Source organism: Rhopalosiphum maidis, chromosome 3, assembly GCF_003676215.2.
Source record: "Rhopalosiphum maidis isolate BTI-1 chromosome 3, ASM367621v3, whole genome shotgun sequence".
Taxonomy (NCBI): domain Eukaryota; kingdom Metazoa; phylum Arthropoda; class Insecta; order Hemiptera; family Aphididae; genus Rhopalosiphum; species Rhopalosiphum maidis.
In genome coordinates this window covers 1,890,518-1,909,513 of record NC_040879.1, presented here as the reverse complement: position 1 = coordinate 1,909,513, position 18,996 = coordinate 1,890,518, and the positions used below count along the sequence as shown (strand labels likewise).

Genomic DNA, 18,996 nt, shown 5'->3' with positions numbered 1-18,996 from the left:
CATTTTTGTTTTTTTAAACTTTTAATATGGCTTTGGAAATGAAAACATTCTATAGAGAATGAGGATCCGAAATCGTTTTTGTATATATTTTGCAATGACTCAGAACTTTTTTTAACTTCAGCAGGTGTTAGCTCTGACAAGTGATAAAAAAAATTAAACTTTGAAGTTAAATTGTCATAGGCAATTTTCCTTTTTTCTAAATCAGATTTAATCTGGTCTAATATCATGAAATAAGTATTTACTTTAAAATTTTCAAATTCATCAAATACATGTTCCACGCTGTTGCCATCATCAAAAAATCTTTTACGTATTTTTTTACGTTTAGTATTTGTATTTTAAACTTGAAATGCCACATTTTTCAATTGCTTGAGTTTTGTAATCATTAAACATGTCATCACACCGAACATCATGTACAAAACCTATCAATAACTGGTAAATTTCTACCACAATACCCAAATCAATTTGAATAGACTGTAGTTTCTTACTACATGCATTAAACCGTTCTAATATATCTCTCTAAAATATTGACATAAATTATGTTTTAAAGCTTTTTATACTTTTCAATATACCTTTTGCTTCGCAGCAAGTTGAAATATTTTCACTTCTATCTTCAGCTATTGTAGTTAACGCTTTTAAAACCGAACACCAATTTTTGTTTAGAGATTTACACGCATCTTCTCTTGCTGACCATCAAGTTTCGGTAAGACTTTTGAGTAACACATTTAAAATTTTCCAACGGTGTATTATCATAAGACTGGCCCCTTAGGTAATTTGTGTTTAAATTGTATTTTTTGAATATATGAATAACTGCCTCCATCATTTCTTGAGATTTATGTCCAATGTTATTAATGAAACACAAAAAGCGTTCAACTGGTTCACCGTGTACATTTACACAATGAATTATAAATGATAGTTGGTCAGTATGTGAAATGTCTGGTGTAGAATCAATTGAAATTGAGAAGTAGCGTGCTTCATTTACTTCTCGAATAATATTATTTACTACATTATCTGCCATTAATAAAATGAATTGTTCATATGTATGGAATGACAAATAAGATGTATGACATTTTCCAAGATTACCGTATTTTTGAATATGTTCTGAAAGAACCACATCAAATTCAGCAATCAATTCAATTGCCATCAAAAAATTTCCATTATTTGAGCAACCAATCTGAGTTGTTTCACCTCTGAAAGGCAAACCTCTTGATGATAGCACCTTAACAGCAACTATACGCTTTAGAATTGTCTTCCAATAATTATTTTCAAATTGCATTTGATGTATCAGTTGCTGATCAATTCTTTCTAGAATTATAGTTCTTTGTTTCATTGTTGAAATATTTATCCTATGTTTGTGGGAATTTTCATGGCTAGATAATTTTTCTTCAGCTTTTTTTCAGTTTGAAAAGTCACAAGTGGCAAGAAGATTTACTGCCAAATAAAGCACACGGGTAATAATAAATATAGCCTTTACTTATTGAATACAAAAAAAAATTCTTTTTATAATCTCTCCATTAACTAAATGGACCCAAGGTATTTCTTACAAAAATATCTGTGTACCGTTTTGCTTGTACCTTTATTATTTACAGTATATGTTCTCTTTGACTTCAAAAAGTTTGTTTCTAATAAGTCTTGAGAAATACCATTAATTGAAATATAGTCTTTTAATGAATTATTAATATTCCATAAAGCGGGGTCCTTCCTTAAAAATTTTATTTTTTTAAGAATTTAAAATAACTACCTACTTAAGCATAATTAATTTTATAGATATGTATATAAGTTATTAAAAGTAAAATAAATAAAATATTATGTAATTAAATATATTATTATATTTTATACTAACAAATAACTTTTTTAAATCCAAATGTTAGGAGTCTAGTCGAAGAATTGAAGATATACAAATATTTTACTTCTTCAGTTTTAGAAGACTCATTCAATGTTTCAATTTCAGCACAATTTTTATCAAACGAATCACCTAAATAAAACATTCAATGTAACAATATGAAATTAGTAATAACATAAAAAAAAATAAATAATAAATAATTCTGTACTTGTTATCAGATTGAAAACAATTAATTTATGCTTCTAATGTTATTTCATTAAGTTTAAATTGAATTTATGTGGAAAAAAAATATTAAACCTTTTTGTAATGAGGAGTTTGTGTTATCAACATCAATTTCTTTAGCAGCATCAGGATTTACAAAATCATCAATTACTATATTGTCTATATTATCATCTTCAACTCCAATAGTATTGATAGTAAATAAATTAACTGAAATTCATAGTGAATAATAAATAAAACTAGTTTTTTTTAAATTTAATTTACCAACCTTTATTAAAATAAGATTGTATATTTGCTTTTTTGGAAATTACAGATGCACATTTTGAAGCTTTTACTTTAGCTTTTTTGCGATAAGCAACTTCACTTAATCTTTTTTTGCCATCCATTATTCAAAAGAAACTAGTAAACAAAGCAATAACTAACTGGCAATGGGCTGTTAAATGTTTATCATAATAAATTAATACAAGATTAAACGCCACTTATTTTTAATACAAAAATTACATTGTATTGTAATTTATACAATTTTCATTGCAGGTTATAACGCATAAGCATGCTCGTGCTGTTTGTAATAATTATATACAGCAGGCATATGTAATATGTACATTGTTTTATGTCCTATAATAGATACTATTTTAATAATTTTTTTATACTTTCATGCAGCTTAATAAAATAAATTATGATAATTTATGAATATTTATTAATAATTTATACTTACATAGTCACAATAGTTACTTAAAACGTTTGTTTTTAATATTAATAACTAACAACCAAATTCAACATTGCATAGTCGTTAAATAAATAGTTCGTTTAATTATAAATTTACAATTATAATAAATGATAATAACTGTGGTTATAATATTATGGTTGTCCTTGTCTATCTACAACCGTTGACTGTGGTTATGTTAAAATAATATATTAATAATATACTACCACTTATCAGTTATCGTTGATAACAAATACCACCATCATATTATTATGGCCGTATCATAGTACAAATTCTTTTCAAAAAAAAATATTTATTGATATGATATTACACCGATTTACAGCGGTGTCCGGCCGCCCCCTCCCTAAATACGGCCCTGCCAACTATAGACAGCTTCCTGATTTCTATTAAATTTGCATTTCATAAAATATTGTTTGTGTATAACAATTTTAAAGTGCATTATAAGTTATCCTTATCTAACGGATTCATCATGTATAATTTTTAGAGCTATAGTCTCTGTCTTTGACCTTTTAATAAAAGTTGTCCCCTAAAACGTTTTATAAGTTGTTGCTTATTAAATATTGGACCATTATATAAATGTGTGAACTTTATTTGTTATTATGGTGCCGTTTTCCAGTTGGATTAATGTGCCTTTACAATATACATTAGGACCTAATGATGAGACGTTACATATTAGTAACTGTAATAAATAATAATTATGTTAATTTCAACCATTTTTATATGTCAAATCACAGTATACCTTACGGACTATACGTTATAGTTATAATTTATAATTCACAAAAAAAAAAATATTTTTTTCAACTACAGACAATTAATATTAATAATAATTTTAATAATCATTACATTTAAATAGTTATTTTTGATAAAATTTAAGTATCTTAAAATAATAAATTTTTTTCACAAAAATGTTAAAAGCGATATAATAAAAAATCCAAAAATTTTACTTTTTATATAAATTTTATTTTTCTAGCTTTTAATGCTGCAAACTCTTCTACTATTTTTTTTATGTCCAATTTGTTTGATACATCCTTTTCAATTGAAAGAGTTACCAGACCAACTAAACGCATTTGACATATTTGGGACCGAAAGTAGTTTTTTATAATTTTTAGTTTTGAAAACCATCATTCAGAACTTGCTGCAGTTATAGGTAATGTCAGTAAAATCTTAAGTGCTATGATTAGGTTAGGAAAAATGGTAGGTACGCATTATTATTTTGTGTGTTCGAAAATCGATGTTTGACCGATGTCGCAGTGGCGTCGCATAGACGACGTTTTTGTTAACATTCTGTATAGGCGCCAATGGACATATTATTACAATTTATACAACAATAATAAGTAGGTCTTCTAATGTATTTTTCTGGTCAAAAATAATCAATAATGGATTTAATAATATAATACGAGTACGCGGAGTACATATACATCTTACCATGCTTGTACCTATATTGATACGTTTTGATAATTTGTAATGCGTCTAGACAACTAATGACCACTGTGAATTGAATACATACCTATTGGCGACACTAAAACACCCATAGAAACGAGATCGCAGTTAGGACAGACATTTTATACAGGTATGAAATGTTATGTATTGTGTTAAACACCAAGGAATGTGATATTTTTAAATCGCATGCTCTTATTAAATGGTGAATACGAAAATGTATAGGTTTTCCATTATGTATAGGGCGGAAATGCCTTCATTTATTATACATTAAGTATTAAGGCTTTAAGTATGGCCCGGTGAGAACACTGCCCATACTGTAACAACAGTGGAACTATAATGGACACATTTAATACGATAATAATATTATTATTATTTTGTGTTTTCGAAAATCGACCACTACAGCAGGGTGGTAGGTATTTGACCGATCGGACATATTTTTGTTAAGTCTATATGCAGTGGCGTCGCATTGACGATGTTTTTGTGAACATTCTCTATAGGCGCCAAATGACATATTATACCACTATCACATTTTGATCATTTGTAATACGTCTAGACAAAAAATGACCACTGTGAATTGAATACATACCTATTGGCGACACTAAAATACCCATAGAAACGAGATCGCAGTTAGGACAGACATTTTATACAGGTATTAAAAATCACGTCTTGTGTGAAACACCAAAGAATGCTCTTAAATGGCGAATACGAAAATTTACATTCGATTTCTATTATACATAGGGCGAAGATGCCTTCGTTTATTATACATTAAGTATGGTCCGGTGAGTACCACTACCCATATTGTAACAACAGTGGAATTATACTGGACACATTTAATACGATAATAATATTATGATCGAACTGCAGCGTATGTATAGTCTTTTTTTTTCAACTGGCGTCTGTCGTCGTAATGGTACGACGTTTATGTTCTATATTATCTATATATTTATATACCTATTATATTAAATGAGTACATTATTATGTGCTTCATTTATGAATGTATACTTAGAAAATATGCTTGTAGAGTCGCAGCAAATACATCTGTATTTATGTATTAAGTGTTTATTTATATTAAATTCGTATATTAATTATATTATAAAACGTTAAAAATTGTACCGGAAATATTATAAAAAGTACTGTTGTTTACCTCTAAATCAGCTAAAACGTAAGTGATTTCCAAAATTATTTAAGTGTTGAGTAATGACTGCAGAAGCCAGCAATTCTTCAGGCGTGAGGCATTTGCTGGTTGATAAAAGTTTTTTATTAGTTTGTAGTTATCATTTTAAAAATGGACTTCGAATTAACGGACCTGAGTTGCAAGAGCACTTTAAAAAGACTTTTGATAATAATTTTCCTCCACCCCCCCCCCCACCAAAAAAAAAAAATAAAAAAAATAAAAAAAAATACGAAATCAAAAAACCAAGAAAGTAATCATACCTACAGATATGCCATCATGCCAAATTAATACACAAAATTCATTAGACGTTGATTAGTACCTATGCAATAAATTTAGTTATTTAAGGATGCATGTCCTAGTGTTCTTAATAATAGTGTTAAATACATAAAATTGTACTCTTTTTTTTGAAAATATTGGCTAATACATGTTTATAATCATTTGGTATTAATTTAATTTCTATAATATATTTTATGATTCGATCTAATGCAATCTAATCGATTGGTAGCATAGTTAATTTAATTTGTTATCTGTTAATGTTTTAGAATTATTTAATTTAAATGTTTGTGTACTTGTATTAAAAACTTAAGTTATACTTATTTATTTATGGCTCCCTTTTATTCATCGACAACCAAGTATTTAAGAGTGTCTATTAAAAGTATATTCATCAAAAAAATGGCATGTCATACATAAGTAGCTCTTGTTGTTACAGGAATATATATCAGCTATTATGCATTTGTATGTTTGTTTTGTTATAAGGTCAAATAACATTGTACTATATGAAGTATACCTTAAATTTAATTCATTACTCATATCTAGGGCTCAGATTTTAAAGCGTAATAAATAACAAAAAAAGCACAAAATTGTTTTAAAAAAGAAAAAATGAAGCATATTTATTAAAAAAAGCATAAATAAAAATTAACATGAATTAATTATAATTTTATAAAACTGAATAAAAAAATTGAAAATTTAATTTAAATTAAAAAAGAATTTACTACCGTGTATTTGGCAAGATTTTCAGAAATGAAACTGACTATTGTCTGAGAGGATGTTTTTATGGGCGTAGACCGTTTGGGCGAATCGACTCAAAATATAGTCCGTTCGGGCGAGAATTATTCAATTAAAAATACCGTTTGAGCGGTATGAAAATGCTTATAATATACACTCAACAAAATTAAACAAAATCATATAAAATATGAATAATTAATAATAATTAGTCAAAATTCATATAAAATATAAGTAATTTACAGTCAAAAATCATATAAAATATAGGGAATCTACAGCCAAAAATCAAATAACACATAAATAATTAATAATAAGTCAACAATTATAAATAAAATTACATATAATATAATCATAGTACAGTTTAAAGTAATTTATTAGCCTGAAATTTTAAACCTAACCATTTTATGTATGCTAATTGGCTAATGTTCCCTCTTTCATATTTATTCCATGTTTCTTGCACAAACTCTTTTTTTTTTTTATAGTTTCTTTTCGTTGAGCGTTAAGGATATTTTTTGAAATGGAATTGATTTTAATCATATTTTCAGTTTGGATTTCTAATAATACTGCAATGACTTGATGTACATGATGGTGTGGTGTGTAAAATTGTTTGTTAAAGTGAGAATGAAATGATTCTGGTCCATTTGTGGTTCTGGGATGGTCAAATATTGATGATGACTCCCACAAATGAGGGGGAACTCTGAGTTTTCGTCTATGTAGGTGTCCAAAATATAATCGGCAAATTGTACACATTCATTGTCAACTGGCATAATTGATAACAACTAGTAAATGCATCTCCTACTTCGGCTGGTGGCAAAAATGACCGAAAAAAAATTTGAGCCACAATCCATCTTCAGAATTATTAATTAAATACGTTTTCATTAAGTTTTTATGTTTTACTATTTGCCTATACCAACTTTGGCCTAAATGAAATGTACATGTTATTAACTGACAGTTAGGAAATGTTTGCGTTGTAGCTAAATGTGCATTTTTTTCAAAATCCAAATGAAAAAAATCTAATTGAAGAATTTTGCCAATTAAGTTCATTACATAACTTAGATATTTCAAACTACATATTCAAATAATTGTTTTTTGATTTTGATGTTAAAAATATATATGCTATTGGTACATAATAATTGTAAGTATAGACATGTAATGTATATAGTTGACAAAAAAACTTGGGACAATACGAAAATGTCCCTTCTCCAAAGACATTTTTAGATTTACACAGGAGTTGTAAATTGTCACGACACGTTATAATAACAATTGACTTTTGTTGATTTACAAAACAAAATTGCTGATCGTTGTATTTAATTGTTGATTGCATATCACATAATTGATCAAATGACTCTTTTTGCGATTTTGGTAATATTGGGTACTGTTGTTTACAACTACGATAAACTGATCGCCTAATTAAATTAATATCAGAATAGTTAAGTTCATCCTGAAGTTCTGACTTATCTACTAATAATTCTTTCCTAATAATTTTATTAGGTTTTTCATGTATTTGTTCAGTAGCTTTTTTTTTAGAAGAACTTCGAATTACATCTATAGCTAAAGATCTTTTTGTATTCGGCTCATGATTATATAAATGTGTTGTCATCTCTAATATATTTTTTAAATGACTATCAATTAAGACACTTATTTTACATTTTTTTTGTTTGTACAACGAAATCGAATTGTTTCAGTTTGAAGAATATTTGATTCCGTGTACTTGAACTGTTCGATAACTATACATTTTTTACATCTTTTCGTAGTTAAAATATGTTCGATTTTTAAATCCATTTTAGGTAAATGTAAAAATATAAAAAAACTTACTACTGACTACTATTGTTGAAATTAATTTTTAAATACTTGTACATGAAAGTATTATTCAAGACACTACACATAGAACACTACAGTGTTATTATGTACAACTTGGACAGTGTGTCTGAATCGTAATCTTATTTTCGAGAATAGTGATTAATAACGATTAGCAATATTGCAATAATATCATCAGTACCAATAATACATCATCTGTCACCCGGTTTTTACCTCGCACGCAGGTAAAAATAATTACACTCACCCAAACGGACTATTGTTTTTTTGGTCGCCCAAACGACCTCTGCCCGTTATTATACAGCAACTTTTAAACTGGTCGATATCGATGTTATACGAGTACTGAGCGTAAGTTCAATAGCCGATAAGCAATCGACCCATAAGCTATATTCTGTAGATCGATAATCTATAAATTTAAGGTCGTTTCACACTAATGGTACGGTCACGATCATTATTACAGGTTTTCACATTTCTTATTAAGTAAATAAACAATTTTTTTTTATATATAGCATAACAGAAATATAAAAATTCCACAATTAGAATAGGCAACTGAAAAAAGCAAAAAAAAGCATTTACACAAAAATAAGCAAAAATAAATTCGTTTAATTGGAATCAGATTGACGTGAAACGAATTTATGTATAATAATTAGATTTCTATCTTAAATATATAAAAAGAATCGTTTCCTTTAAAATCCGAACTCCGATATGAGTCATATCTCTTGCGTTGGGATATAAAGCAGCATATGTTATTCCAGTTAGACCCATAATAAGTCTTCTAAAGGATAGTTTTTGGTCTTTTGACTGGTTATAAGTGGTCTCATCTCTTGTACCATGTACTAATTTTTTTTTTTACTCCATTGTAATAATACTTTTACTAATTTTATTAATTAACTAATGAGTTGGTACTTGGTATATCACTAGTACCTATTTAATATATTTTATGTTTTGTTCAGTTTTCACAATGACCACTATTTGATAAATTAATTTAAAGGTATAATAGAGAAGAAGTATTATTTCTTTCAGCTTAAATCTTAAATAGATATATAAAACCATATATTTATTAATTCGACTGTTAATTATTAAATTTTATCAACTAAGTATTTTGTTAATTGCAAAATATCAAATATAAACTTGAAAATAAAATAATTGTGTTTTAATTTATTTTCATATCACCAAAATTGATGTATAAAAAAAAATTTTGTTTATTTAGAATTCATACAATCTTAATATTTAGATACACTTTTTGAACAATTTAGAAACGTTATTTGTAAATTTAAATTCTGTAATTTTACCAATTTTTTTTTCTTACTTTTTTACAGTGACTGTAATTTAGCTTTTTACAAATTTCACCATTCTGGTGGTGCACCAAACAAAAATGAATAGTCAAATTCTGTTGTTGTTGTTGTTGTTGTTGTTGTTGCTGTTGTTGTAGTTATTTTTTTTGTCGTTGATGATGGTGGTGGTGGAGATGTTGTAGTGGTCATATTTGTTACAACTTCGGTATTCTTCTTCCTACCACTATAAAATAAATTATATTATCATAATATTGATTTTTGGACAATAAAAATAAAGATATCTATGTGTTTTTTTATATTATGTGTATTCTGATGATAAAATTGCATTTATAATCATTAATTTAATACATAGTAATTGTTTAATATTATAATCACCATGACAAATCAAAGAATCCTTCTACAATGTAAAAAGTGTAACATGTACCTCTTCATTGAGTATTTAATTTCCTAGGGACTTTAAGAGCTTGCATATTTTTCAATAATCATTCAAAACATATATTAGTTATATAGGAATTTGTTTCATAATACTAGAAGTTTAAATCAATCATTGTTTTACATTTTTTGCATACCCTTTGCATTCTTTTTTCCCTATAATTGGATATTTTGATAGAGGTATCAAATATTTGTATTTTAAGTAAATATTTCTTATATTTTATTCATACATTTTCTAGAAATTGAAAAAAATATATTAAAATATCTCTTTGTCACCACTCAGAATGGTTTTTGTGTAAAATAATTTATTAACATTGGATTCAATTATTAAATACTAAATTATCATTCAACCATAGACAGTGAACTTTTGGGCGCCTATTACACAACAGAGCGGTACCTACTTACCAAATTTATAAGAAAAATAGTGTATATGTGAGTAATGTAATTACTTTTAATAAATTATTTCTTTGAATCAGTGTGTATAAATTTTATACACAATCAAAATAGTAATTTAATTATTTAGATTTAAAAATTAACATAAACCTATTTTATAAGATTACTTCTCTTTTATCTTCATTAAAATAGGTAAAAAAGACTTTCTATTTGAAATTTGTTGTGATAAGGTATAGCGTAATGTGATTATCAATAATAAAATATATTATACTCATCATAAAAGACCTATCAAGTAACATGTAGTTTTGTAATATTTTAAGACACAGTTATGTTAAATTATACTATTTTCAAAATTAATTATTATAAGTAGAAATAGATATACTTTTTCCTTGTTCTTGGACAGTTGGCTTTTATAAAGTCTAAGCTGCATTGTTCTACACAGCATTTTTTTTGTAAAAATTGTATTTTTTGGCGTCTTCTTGCTTTAGAATTTATAACAGTATCTATAACGGCTATAACAAATAACATATACAACTATATTAAAATTATTAATGTATTATAAAAATATTGTTCTTATAGTTGCTTTCAGCTATAACATTTGCATTTACCTCTTGTGCGCCTTATCTGCATCTCAACGCACACAATCTCTATGGATCTCTCAAGCAATTCTCCACAGTATTTTTGGTTGTTCGTCCACGGATTAATACTACCGCGAACCACGGTAGTATTCTTTGTTGTACTTAGCCCTATATTCCATGTCAATATCACGAAGAATGCGTTCAAAAAATTCCTAAAATACACAGGTGCACGCGTAAATAATAAATGTTATGTAAAATATGCATTGATAATAATTTAAGGGTCGCATACGAATGGAATAGAATATCTTTTTTAAAGTTTTTATGCAATGAGGCGAAGTATAATTTCTAAACTGATTTAATACACTGTCGATCCACAGCATTGAGAAACAAACAAAAATAATTGAACATAAAGAAACTGTTAATAAGTTAACAACAAAATCAATATGATATATGTTGTAAATTGAGTAGGATAACAAAAACAACAGTTAGATAATTCTATTAGCATATTGATTACTATATTTTGAAAAGAATGCTTGACAAATTAAACTAATAAATAATTATAAAGTACTTACATCGTATTCTTAAACAGTATCAGTTCTAAGCCAATTATTTAAGACCTTAAAAAAAAAATGGATAAATAATTTTCAATAAGCTTTCAAAAGTAGTAAATATATAGGTATATGAGGAAAAGAGTGATAACTAATAATTTTAAAAATAATAATAGTTATTTATACTACATCCAATGAAGTTTTAGGTAAATGGTATATCTATTATATATTTACCCATCTAAAATGTTTGATGTGTAATTTTGTTAATATTCTGTATTGAAAAATAATTAGTTGATTACAATTTCATTAAGCTTATAAAATAAATAAAGTAATTTTTCAAGGAAATTCATCCTCGTTATTTGTTAAATTGAAATCATCATTTACTTATTAATTTTTACAAACTTATGGTTTATTTTTTATGTAACTAATATATTATAATTTTAAATTAATTATTTGAACAGGCTTTTTGGCGTAATAATTAAATACATGTATTCGAGATTTTTGAAATTTTTTTGTTTGAAATTTAAAATAGATTAACTAAAAATCAATTTTTTCATGAAATATTTAAGTAAAATCTAACTAAAGAAACATAACCATTATATTTTATTCCTGGCGTAATTTACGTCAATCGTAGTATTTTGTAAACTTGAAAAGACTTTTTATTAGTGAATTTATCAAACTTACAACATGCTATTTTATTTATAGAACGTATAACAAATTATCGAATAATTAAAAAATCTTACATATTATAGTAAAAATTAGAGGGATGATTTAAATATTGATCGAAAATCGCATAATAATACTATAATTAGAATTAATTAATTAAATCGAATTTATCTTATTGATCAAATAGATGTATTTAAACCCACTCACTCTAAAATCATCTAGTTTTTTTTAAATTTATTAAAAATATTATTTTTCCTACATTATAAATAAAAATAATTATACTATTAAATGTTTTGGATAGGTTATCTCAGATTAATTTTATAATGAAATGTAATTAACATCTCGGCCAACTTAAATAATCATATAAGTTATTATTTTACTCTTTAATATCTGTATTATTAAACAATGTATATAATACAGTTATTCATAAATCTTGAAAAAATAAAAGAATAGTAATACATTAAAATTTAAAACGATTATATACTTAAATTTATTACTAACCTTTTCGTAAGAGTCTTATTTTTGAAGATAATTGAAGTCAAAATAATTCAGCGACGATATTGACCCAAGAACATTCACAATCACTGGACAATCGACAACTGTGTTCGTGTAATCCAGTTGTGTGAGCTGTTCATATGTGTGATATCTGTAAAGTAGAGGGGACAAAATGGCGATTCCGATTCGGGGTGGAACCATCAGTAACAATCAACAGGTAGCGTTTGTCCTCAACCAAACAAGTATAACACACAAATATAGACCTGGCGGGGAGTGTAACGAAATATGAGTGGCAAAAATATTTTAAAGTATGTGTGTGTGTGAGTTCATGAACGGGATATAAAAGTAAGGGATGAATTATTTTACGACGGCATCAATTTATGATTTTATGGGCAATTTAAAAAAAATTAATTTTTACAACCACTCAGCTTTTTTTAACCCATCATAATCAAAATAATCTATAACTATAAGTATTAAATAAATATAATAATAAATAAATAATCAACATTCAACAGCGTCGAATAGTAAAAGAAATAATACGTAATCATATTTTGGCATCAATCATAAATACTACGGCTCTAATACTTAAGTCTGTTGAATGTTGACTAATAAGTAGGGCCCGGATTTAAATGCACTAAAAATCACTGAAAAATGCTCTAAAAATAGCTAAAAATGCCTTTAAAAAATACATTTAACCAGAAAAATGACCTTAAAAAATGACTTATAAATTTTTATTAAATTATTGTTTTATTGGTAATTTATAATATTTTAATTTTATTAAAAAAAAAAAACAACTGAAAATCGAAAAAAAATTGACTTGCGACTATTGACGATAAATTTGAGTGTTTGATTGGAGGCTGTATTATTGATTCTAAACATACCAAAATATGCACTTAAGATTATGTTAAATTCTACGTTAAGCTATTTTACCTATGAAATGTTCAGCATTGCATTGAAAAATAATATATTGTTTGATATTTTCAAACACCAATGATCTTCTAATGTCCGAAAGAATATTTTTATATGCTGAAAAACTTCTTTCGATGTCCACGGATGTTATAGGAGCATATTTAAAATGACAAATATCATCTAGTGTTAATTCTCTTGGTATGTTTTTTAGAGCGGTTTCGTTACTTTCTAAAATACTTGAAATCGTTTCCATTAAAGTATAACCATTATTTGTATTTAAAACAATTTCTAATTTTTTCTTTATTGCTTCTCTATAACTGCTTGTATTATTTAAAATACAAGTTTTGGCACTATTTACGATACCAATTGCCTCAACTAGAAATGCTTCAAGGCGTGTTATACAGCTTGGTATATTTCCACAGTTGGCTTTTATGAATATCAAGATAGCTTCAATTTCTTTGTCTGTCATTAAATGTTGCGCTTTTTTTATAGCTATGGCATCGTTTTCTTCAAATCCATCAATAACTGTTTTAATAAATTGAAAATATTCACAGTAGTATACCGACGCTTCTAACCAAGTACCCCAACGTGTCAGTATTGGTTGAGGTGGTAAAGGAATAGTTGGGCCCATACATTTAAACTTTAGAACTCTAGAAGGTGGTTTTAAAAAAATTTTCTTTAGATTTGATATCAATGCATCCATTTTAGGAAAATGCTCTCGCACTTCTTCAGCTACCCTGTGTATACCATGTGTGAGGCATGTGACGTGTTCCATTTTTGAGTATAGAGCTTTTATATTTTTACCAGCATTAACCATGTATGGAGCTGCGTCGCTGACGAACAATAAAACATTATCGTGTTAGTTACTCCGTTTGGCCATTTTATACCCATAGATCTGTCAAACAATTTGGTAATAGTGCTATTATTAGCTTTTTTCAGCACTTCACAGTTTAATAAAAAAGATTTTCCGGACTCACATATTTCTAGTGTACCAACTATTACATTGGCAACATATATACCTTCGACGTCAAAGGTCTCATCAATACTAACTCATATTTTTTTGTTTTCAACGTATTTTTGAATACAATTAATAGTTTCATTAAAACATTTATCGATATAGTTTTTTCGCAAAGTAAACTCATCTGGCATTTTTTTGTCTGTATACTTTTCTAAAAAATTACTAAGTAACTTGTTCTTCAGTTTATTGAATGGAATATTCGCAGATAACATAGCCATGCAAAGTTCTTTATAAAAAATGTTTATTTTATCATTGTTTAATACGTTATTTAAGAGTTGTTGAGGTTTTTCATTTTTTTTTTCATCAATTTTAATTCATTAATATGTTTTTCTCTTGAAATATGTTGCTGAATTGAAAATTTTTTTTCAGCCGCAACTTTAATGTTACAAATTTTACAGAGTAAAATATTCCCATCTGTTGTTAATTCGTCAGATTCATTTACGTAGCCACTCAAGCGCGAAGAAGTAGATTCTTTCATTTTAGGCATTGTTCGAACGAACGAATTAACACAACGAAAAACGAAATAAACGCGACACGAACTAACCGATTATAATAATATTATTTATTATTTGCCAAGTCCGAGCGATTATAAATAAAGATAAGATAGACAATATTGTATGTTTAGAACAGTTTATAAATTGTAAGAAAAACCCCAAAAAACAAGAGTAATATTTTGAGTTAGCTATATTTAAATTATTAAGTCGTATCAGAGATTTAATACTGCTAGTATAACATTTAATCTATGGCCGTAGAATGTATAAATACTATATGTTTATTTATTATACAAATTTGCATTAAAAACGAAAAAATGACCGAAAAATGCTAAAATATGTTCTAAAAATGAAAAAACATTGAAATATGCAAAAAAAGCAAAATAATGCAAAATAAAAATTTCACCTTTGAAGTCTCTATGACATGAATCAAATTATAAACTTGGAAAGCATTGTCTAAGATTAATCAAAAAAAGATACATTTTGCAATTGAAATCCGGGCCCTACTAATAAGTAATATTGCATTTTGTGGAAGAGCACGCCGCACGGGATATCAAATAAATATAAGATAGGTTTTTATTATTAGGTATCTATATAAATAATTCTCGATCGTTGATAGTTATATAATATCTACTCTTATTAAAATAATTTTAATAATAACATTTTCATGTAAAATTAAATGTATCTATTCTTCTTGGTTTGTTCCTAAACATTGATAACATTATAAAAAAAAAAATTAATTTAATTTTTAGAATAACACTTAAAGCAAGAGTCACCTACTAATTTCAATGGGATCAGTTTTTAAGTTTGTAAAGTTCAAACTTCCTAGTCCCACGGACCAATACACATTTTATTACTTTTTTTCAAAAATGAATAATAAGGATACCCAAGAAATAATGCGTGCATAAACATAGTCGTTTACGTTTAATTTCCGTAAAAGAGTACGGAGCACATTTTAAAAACGCTAGCACGCGTACACTGTACGTACACAAGATAAATAGTATATGGTTTACTTACAGCGTAAATGAACATTTCGCATGAATACCTACTAGATTGTATATTATTATTATGTATATTTAAACTATAAAATATCAACTTATATAATTTAAAATGTAATGCCGGTAGTACACATTCGCAGAGACTTCGCGAGAGCAGCCGAGCGCGAAATTGAACTAGACGCGCTCGTGTCACTTCACCTCGCCACGACGGCGCTCGATCGGAAGGCGGTTTTTTGTGCCCCAGTCAAAGGACACGAGGAAATTCGAGTCGCGAGCACAAGAGCACCTAGTTCATACTCGTGCGTTCTCGCATATTCGTCGCTTTTATTTATTAATTATTGTTGTACTTTTCGTCATGTGTGACTGGTCCAACGAATTTACGTTGAAGTTTTTGGAGTTATACCAAAATGAACCCGTTATATGGGACCCAATGCATTTGTACCTCAAAGATAGGAAACAAATCAACGACACACGGGTTCGATGAAGCGAACAACTGGAATGTCCAATAACCGAAATAAAGAAGAAAAAAGACTCGCTCATGGCTACATTTAGGGGCCATTTGCGTAAAAAAAAGCATCGATCAAATCAGGAGCCGGTGTAAATGATATTTACAAGCCAATATGGTTTGCTTACGAGTATATGGAGTCATTCCTATCACCAGTTTACGAATGCCAGTCAACTATAAATACTCAAGATACAGTAAGTACCTACAATATATAACCCGTCGTAACGATAACGATTTTATAACGCTCTAAATAATACACAACGTACAGAAATAACATAAAACCAATAACAATCTATTTTTATCATATTATATTTGATTGCCACAACTTAAATAACAACTATTTATATAATAAATATTACAACAATTTTTATAATTACAATAGTCAATAAGTGTATTTAAATAGGTATTTTATATTTCATATTATTGTAAAACTATGCAGTAAATGCTTCTCTTATCTTGATAGCATTAGTTGTCGGTCGACGAGATATTACTTCCAAAGGTCTAATTGCGCAAGAATCCTGTATGTCCTGTCTCCATGATCCCTCTTGAATTAAAGTACCGTTATCATCATACGTATCAAATGTCCCCGGTGGAGCATACATTTGGTTGGAATTATTTTTTCTGATAAAATTGTGTAATAATATGCATGTCATAGTTAAAAGTGTTACTTTTTCTGTATTTAATGCAATTGGTTTTCTAAATATTCGAAATCTCGAAGCCAATATCCCAAACGTATTTTCAACTAACACACGTGAACTAGATAACTTTTCATTATGTGCGTACTTAACGCAAAAACACCGTCACATAAAAAAACATAAGGTAAAGGTTCATCTGATCCAGGCAAAGGGCATAGCGTCGACAAATTCAAATTATTTTCCGAAATTTTCTGCCATAATACACTATTCCGTAATACACCGCCATCACTAATCCTTCCTTGGCTACCGATGTCAGCAAACATAAACTGATAGTTACTGTCTACTACGGCTAAACGGACAATACTGAACGTTTTTTTGTAATTATAATACTCCAATCCTGTATGAGATAGGCATTGTATGACAATGTGCTTTCCATCCATTGCTCCGATGGCGTGCGGAAAGCTTTTACTGAATCCTTTTTCTACAACTAGTCATTCATCTTGTGTAGACGGAATCTGTAAAAAAAAAAAAAACGTAGAACTATTTGATGTTATTTTTCTACAAGGAAAATCTATGAATCGTCTAAAAAATATAAATATAATTTTTTTTGTTTTGTTTTGTATAGTCTTTTGTAACCGACGAACAAAGCCAACGTGAGAAAATTAGCGCTGTATACGTCAAAGAAAATCAAAGTGTGGTACCTGAGAATAAAACAGAGAATACTACTGTTCCTGAGCAACCACACATAACACCTTCACGACCAACGCCAACGATTCGACGTCGCGGTGCCCCTTCGAGCTTCAAGAAGCAGGAAACCAAATGAATGAAGCATTTAGTTTGTTAAGAAATGTTATTACCAAAAGAAATAGTGACAAAGAAGATGATGAATATGATCTGTTTGGTAAAATGATGGTGAAAAGAATAAGAAAACTGCCAGAACATGAACGAGAGGAATTTATGCATGAGATCGAAGGTCTGTACTTCAACAAACTACGTAACGCATACTTTGCTCATTCAAATACCTCATCTACTGAAATATTTAATCCGCCATTTACAACATTTTCGAACTCTTCATATCAAAGCAGACCTTCATCTACTCTTTCATCATATTCTCATTCGACACATCCGACTTATTCACCAAATTTTGAAGACAACATTGTTAATAGAGCTTTTTCAATGATTGATGAAAATAATCAATAAGCAACTGAACAATAAAAGTTGAACATTACTTTTTGTTTAATATTTATACTACCTATTTAAGAGAAAAGTTGTTAATTTTTTGATTTCAAATAAAGAAATATTTGAAGTTACAATTATTATTATAAGCAAACAATTTGTTTTTTTACCTTAACTTGATCTTTTAAAACTTCCACTAGGGCCATACAGACTTCAAGTACAATTTTTGATATGATTTCACTAGACACTTTGAATAAAAAATGGAGACTTTTAAAACTATCGCCAGTGGCCAAATATCTTAGAGTAATTACTAAGCGTAATTTAGCAGGTATCGCCAATCTCCAATGTGTGTCTTTTTTAGAAATAATTGGTGACACTTTACTTAATAAGTATTCAAAATCTGTATGATTAAGTCGCGTTAAATTTTCGAATTCTCCAGAAGGTTCAAAATTTAATTCCAAAAACTGATTTTCAATGGTTTGTCTACAAAAAACACATTCAAAATACTTAACATAATTTTTAAAACTATAAAGTTGCTACTTAATAATTATTATTAAATAATAATTGATATAATAAATATTATTATTACCATGCGTGTGAAGTTGGGCCCCCCTCATATTTTCCAATTTTTTCCAAACCTACG

The 18,996-nt window shown here is 27.8% G+C and overlaps 1 protein-coding gene and 1 pseudogene across 1 annotated transcript; one reads left to right on the top strand and one right to left on the bottom strand.

Annotated features, from left to right (window-relative positions):
• Window positions 1-321: 321 nt before the first annotated feature.
• LOC113560000 (zinc finger MYM-type protein 1-like) lies at window positions 322-1,327 on the bottom strand. Its single transcript, XM_026965786.1, has 2 exons — window positions 689-1,327; window positions 322-516 (listed from the first exon to the last, which is right to left on the bottom strand). Exons 1-2 carry the CDS (start codon window positions 1,325-1,327, stop codon window positions 322-324), a joined length of 834 nt encoding a protein of 277 aa, XP_026821587.1.
• Window positions 1,328-16,392: 15,065 nt separating this feature from the next.
• Window positions 16,393-18,377, top strand: LOC113559999 (annotated as a pseudogene).
• The last annotated feature ends 619 nt before the right edge of the window (window positions 18,378-18,996 follow it).

Bases quoted from the DNA above. Each gene is read 5' to 3' on its own strand.
- LOC113560000 (XM_026965786.1), bottom strand. From the start codon at position 1,327: ATGAAACAAAGAACTATAATTCTAGAAAGAATTGATCAGCAACTGATA. The intron at 517-688 runs GTCAGCAAGAGA...TCAATATTTTAG, and splicing joins AGTCTTACCGAAACTTGATG to AGAGATATATTAGAACGGTT.